The sequence below is a fragment of the Pelodiscus sinensis genome, chromosome 2 (assembly GCF_049634645.1).
Source record: "Pelodiscus sinensis isolate JC-2024 chromosome 2, ASM4963464v1, whole genome shotgun sequence".
Classification (NCBI taxonomy): domain Eukaryota; kingdom Metazoa; phylum Chordata; order Testudines; family Trionychidae; genus Pelodiscus; species Pelodiscus sinensis.
Window position 1 is genome coordinate 202,645,727 of NC_134712.1, and position 6,068 is coordinate 202,651,794.

The window sequence follows — 6,068 nt, forward strand, 5'->3', positions numbered from 1 at the left end:
TTTTTACTTATTTTGATAGAAGAGAAGGGAGTGCAATCATGTTAAGCAGTAGTATATAACGTTTATTAATTCTTGATACCAATATCTTTGTTTTTAAAAAATGGAAACCTAAATCTGTGCGGTTGGTTTTTTTTTTTAAGCAGAAGGTCTGACAAACGTGGTGGTTGTAATCCAATTGTTTAAAAATAAATAGCAAAGATCTGACAGAAATTAGGAACAGTGAAACTTTAAAATAGGGACACAATGTGAAAATATAAATTTTAGTTATCAGATACTGGAAATATTTGTAATTGTAATAGTATTACTGTATTTGTCTTTCATTCAAAACTGTGAATTAAGACTTTGAAAATTAAATGAGTGGGTGAATAAAGAAAAATCTCTTTTCTATTATGACCCTTTTTCTCCCCTTCAGTCTTTAGATGACCTTTCGAACGTCTCTTCTCAGGATTCAGCGCAACTACATGCATGCATTTCAGATACTGGTAAGTGATTTTATTGTAGTGATGGCTTCTCTTCTTTCCTTACCGTTTTTGATTTTCTACCATTTATTATACATTTTTTTTATTTTAATACTAGTATTCTAACATTAGTGAACTAATAGTTCCCTCTTAAATCCTAATCCTTATTCTTTCCTTTCTATGTCTTAAATATTTGTTTCCATGTTGGTAATTAACTATGTACCTAATGCACTAAAATGGGAGATGGAGTTGTGCAGCACGAGAGATGTTTCAGCTTTTCTACTACTAATTAGAAAACTCTCCCTTAATTGTGCAATACCTTACTATCTCAAGGTGAATTTATTTTAAAAATTACTTTATCCTTTCTAGCAGCTCTGTCTCTATCAAGCAAACTCTGTTCTCAAGTATTCTCTGCTGTACTATAACCTCTTTGGCAATCTTACCGTAAGGATTAAGTTCCATAGCTATAGAAGGAGTTAAATCTTAGCTGCAGTGAAAGTTAAGAATGGTTCTTATGTCAGCTCTTCAAAAATTAATAAAACTTTAATTGTTATTATAAAACTTAGGTGTAGGATTGCTTTTTAGTCGTATCAAATGTATCCTATCTTCTGTTTGTGTTATGCTACAGATTGTCATTGTTTCTTCATTTGATTTTATAACAGTAATATTTGATTTTTGGCCTGATATCAAGGTGCTATTAAGAACAATTAATATTTTATTCTTTTTAGCCGTTATAGCAGACAACAGTTCCCTCAGTACATTTTAAACTTTCACTGTATGGATACTAAAACTTTGGCAATGTGATATCAAAACCAAAGATATATATATATATATATATGTGTGTGTGTGTGTTTTCTTTGTATGCATTTTTAGATGCGGTTATTGGGTTGGGAGGTTTTTCTATGTACCTATGTATATTTTAGTGATACTCCCCTTTTTTTATACTGGAACACCAGCTCCCTTCTAGTTAGAAAAGTTTTCATCTTTTTCTATTTACATCTTTACTTCTCTAAGAATTGTAAAATCCCCACAGTTACTCAGATTGCTTTGAAATTTTGTTTGCCTCATAGGGAAATGGTGCAAATAGCTCTGACTGATCCCCTTCATTGTATGTTAGGTTGATAGTGCCCCAACCATTCCTCATAACGATTGAGGCAATTGGCATGAGAATTGAACTTGCGAATGAATTGTAATTCTAATGCGCCTCTGTGTATTTGGCTAGTAGAATTGGTTTATGACAAGATAGCCACTTGAAGATCTTTTAAACAATGATTAGGTAGATTAAAGTGTTCCCCAACAGGTTTCTGTATGTTCCCTTTTCATATATCTGATTTGTGTCCATTGATTCTTTCCAGCAGGGACTGTCCAGTTTGTCCAATATACATAGCAGTGTAAACAGCTTTTGTGTAGATTCCTGTTATTGCCTTTGATTCTTACTTGATTCATTTTAACTACCCAATCTTCAGGTGCTTGCTGATTCCCAGTTCTGCCTTCCTGTTTTTCCCCTTGATATTTCCATACCCTTTGCTCCTTGTTTCCCGCCCTCCTCCTTTTTCCCTATTTATTTTGGGTCTGCACATCCTAAACTCAAAACTCCGGTCATCTGAAGAAGTGGGTTATGACCGCGAAAGCTCATGATACCATCTACATATTTCATTAGTCTACAAAGTGCTACCAGACCTTTTGTTGTTTTTTAAGTTTATCATAGTTCCTAGTTATTCTAAGACATGGTGGAAGGATGTTCTCAGTTAAAGATCTTTGAATCAGGAGCTTTCTTTTTTAACATATTCACTCCCTCCCCTTCCAGTGTAGAAAGCCCAAATTTGTTGACTTTTTTGTAAAAATTATCTATTTATTTCCAAATGGGAAATGGGGTCACAACCTTATTATCTATAGAAAATGAATGCTTTAATGTTTCCTGTACAATTATCCCCAACAAAGTCTCTTTAACTAAAAACTTAACACGTTTTTACCCCTGTGGGCTGTATAAAATCAGGTCTGGTATGATGTAAAGACATACCATTTGGTTATGACAGATATTTTTGACTGCACAACTAAGTAAAGTTGTCTGATAAGATGTCTCAATGTTCTGAGTCATTGATTAAATGAAGCTGAGAGTTTTGGAGGATGAGTGCCACCTGAAAGGTTTTTGGGGTTCTCCAGGGTGACAATAGATTGGCCAACCCAAAGTTCTTTTGGCTTCCTAATGACATTCTTTCCATTACGTTCATGTTTAAGTATAAACTTGCCATCATTTATTCCTAGTTTTTCTTACTATTGTAAGATTTTACCACTGCTTGATAGATCTTTACTCTTAAATCCACGTTAGCGCTTTTACTTGGGAATTCTATAGCTATCTCTAGCTTTATTGGCTCTTTTAGTGGGCTTATAAGTTATTGGATTCGATACAGGAGTAACTTGGTGAAATTTAATAACATATGATATAGAGGAGGTCACACTACATGCGCTAATATTTCTAGCCTGTTAGACTCTCCAAATCTTTTGCTAGAAAGGAAACTGGGGAGGGGGGAGGCACAGAATAGATTTTTTGAGTTATTACCAGTTTGCCAAACTTCTAGTCTTTGACAGAACTTAAGTTTCAAAAAAATATATTGGTAACTGTATTCTCTGTATAAACAATTATAATAATCTGTAATAAAAGAAGAATAAAAGAGAGGTTGCCACCCAGACTCATTACTGATTGATATTTAAAGAAAAGTCAGGAAGTTTCATCTGCTCACATGGGTGTGCAAACATTTCTTAAATTGATTTCCTAAATAAGTGCAGGTCTTATGCTTAGTAGAATCTCAAGTTGTTAATTGAAGGCACTTATTTTCTGGATCCTAAACTACTAGTTGTGTTTTTATTTTCACTTTATAACTAATTGCAAGTTGGTATTAAATATCATAAAATGTTTTGCTTGGTAACATTTTAACTCTGCGTGCCCTGGAAAGAACGATATCTTCAGAGGTATGGTTAGAGAGAAGAAACTACCTGAGTGTGAATTCTGACTAGTACTCTTTCTAGATTTACAGTAGGGTCCTACACCCATTGCCTAGCATCTGCTAGGCTAAAATGATTTTTTCAATTAAAAAGGTATTCAGTTTTTAATAATCTGACCACCTTATATTTGCATGTGTAGTTTTTTATTTCATACACAAGTTTCGCTGATGTAACTTTATTCTAAGATAAAGTTTCATGTTTATAGAATGTGGGAGTCTCTGGATGATGCCATCTATAGACAACTTCTGTTACAGGAGGGTTTATTCTTCTGCTTCCATCAGTTCTTGTCTCCAAGTCTTGTCATTTCAGATGTTTCCATTTCATGTCTCTTGTGTCCTTTCGTCTTCCTCTTGTTTGTGTTTCTCTTCCCTCTTCATTTTCGTTTTAAATAACTAGTCTATGCTGACTATGACCCATATGCTGTGGCAGGAGTATGCAATGACCATGGCAAGACATATGCACTGTATGCGATCACTGTACATCGACGCAATCCAACTAGTGAAGAGATATGGAAAACATATCGTCGCTACAGTGACTTCCATGACTTCCACATGAGGATAACTGAACAGGTAACTGGTCCTATATAGACAGTTTAATCTAATGAGTTTATCTAGACTGTATTTTAAGAATTTAAATTGTAATTAAGATTAATTCTCAACAGTTAATTGCTGTGATGATGATAACTGCAAACAGGCTTAAGTTAACACATAACTACATACCTATTGTGACATAGGTACCTATCACCATTTTTCCTCTTCAGTTTGTTTGTATGTAGTGAGTGAGTCATTTGTTATGATGAAGACTGGCCATATGCTGAGTTCTTGTTGATATATTAGTTGGCCCAAGTGGAACTGCTTTTTAACTTTTCTGTGGCTACCTGCCTAGACACGCTTCTCATGGTACTGCTGCCTCAGTTTTACTGTGTATAGGGGCATTACTTTGGGGGAATTCAGGCAAGAACATGGGGTGAATCCGGAAAGGTGCATAACTGGTATTATTTAACTATCAGGTTCCCCCAGACATTCTTTCAAACAACGACAGTTTCGCTAACAGCTCTATAAACCAGTTAGTTGCACCTTAAGGGCAAGATTCACCAGAACACTTTGGTACAGTAGTTTGTGCACCAGAAGAGAGCAATTTGTCCTTAAGTTAAAATAGAAAGAAAAATAATTTAGTACTTTTATTCAGATCGTTAAAAATATTAATGAGTTGCACTCTGTTTCTTCGTTTAATATATGAAAATTATAATTTTTAGAAAGGAAGTTTCAAGCCAAAAATTGTTAAAATTGAGTTAAAGTTAAGAGTATTAGTGTCTTAAACACACACACAAAATTACAGGAATGCTGCAAATAACTGAAATGTAAGTGTTACAAACCTAGGAGATTCAAAATTAAAGATTCATTTAAGAGATTCATTCATGCTAAGTTGTGGAAATGACAGCTAAAGCAAACAGCCTTTATTATACCTCTCAGTCTGCCCCTAAGCTAAAACATAGACAGCCTATATCTTAATGAAACTCTTCAATAATATTACATTTACCCCACTGAGCTGATACATTTGAAAAATTCATTCTTTTATGTCTGTCAAGATCGTACTTAAAGATAGCCAAAATAAGCAACATCAAGTGCATCACCATGAATTGTCTAAGAAATATTTTTCATATCTGGGGTGCGTGAGTAAAATCAGTCTCGCATAGGCAGAGATGTCTCCTTTGTTTTTGGTGAAGTTATATGCTGTGTACAGGACTTACATGGTTAGATCAGTTTACGATTATTATTTGGATTACTGTAGGACCTGGGAGCCCTAGTCATAGGCCAGGACCCCATTGTGCTAGATGCTGTATAAACAAAGAACACAAATAAGGGATTTTATTTTTGCAAAGCACAGTTTGCTTTCAACCTTGCTCTTACCATATCATAAAATTATAGAAGTGTTTAGGGCTGGTAGAGACCCTGAGGAGTCCTCCAGGTCCAACCCCCTATGCTAAAATAGAACCAAATAATCTAGTTGTCTGCCTAACGTGGTTTAAAAATTTTCAGTAATGGGTATTCCACAACCTCCCTTGGAAGCCTATTCTAGATTTTAACTACCCTGATATTTAGAAAAGAATTCCTAATAGCTAATCAAAATCTGTTTTGCTGCAGATTAAGCCTATTACTACTTATCCTGCTTTCAGAGAACATAGAAAGCAATTGGTCAGTCCTAAATATACGTTGTTTCCTCTTTTAAACGTACGAGCAATATGCCTCAGGTGACACATGGCCAGGATTCATCATGAAATTTGGTCCTCTGATTGGATAATTAGCTTCCCTGTGTATCTACAGGGTGTGTGACACAGACTCAGAGCATGGGTCAGTTTTTATTTTAGTGACATGTTACAAATTTTTTTCCATAATCTGATGAAAATTGTATTAGATAAGTAATTCTAGTTACTGTACTTACATTCGTGTTCTTGTGTAATATATAACTGCATTTTTTCACAATTAGTGTTAAGAAAGATTTGCATATTTTTAAAATAAAATTATTTTATATATGAGTGAGTGACGCTTTTATTTATATTTTGTCAAATGAAGAGATGCTTTTTATAGGTGACTTTAGAATTAACTA

At 34.4% G+C, this 6,068-nt stretch overlaps 1 protein-coding gene across 12 annotated transcripts in view; it reads left to right on the forward strand.

Moving 5' to 3' along the window:
• Positions 1-6,068, forward strand: part of SNX13 (sorting nexin 13) — a 127,681-nt gene that overhangs the window by 88,994 nt on the left and 32,619 nt on the right. For all 12 annotated transcript variants that reach the window (XR_012902011.1, XR_001369266.3, XM_025179082.2 and 9 more), the window contains 2 exons: positions 413-482; positions 3,891-4,030. Coding sequence is in view for 10 of the 12 variants with exons in the window: in XM_025179082.2 (XP_025034867.1) it covers positions 413-482; positions 3,891-4,030 (210 nt within the window). In the remaining 2 variants the exon portion in view is untranslated. The remainder of the gene's footprint in view (positions 1-412; positions 483-3,890; positions 4,031-6,068) is intronic.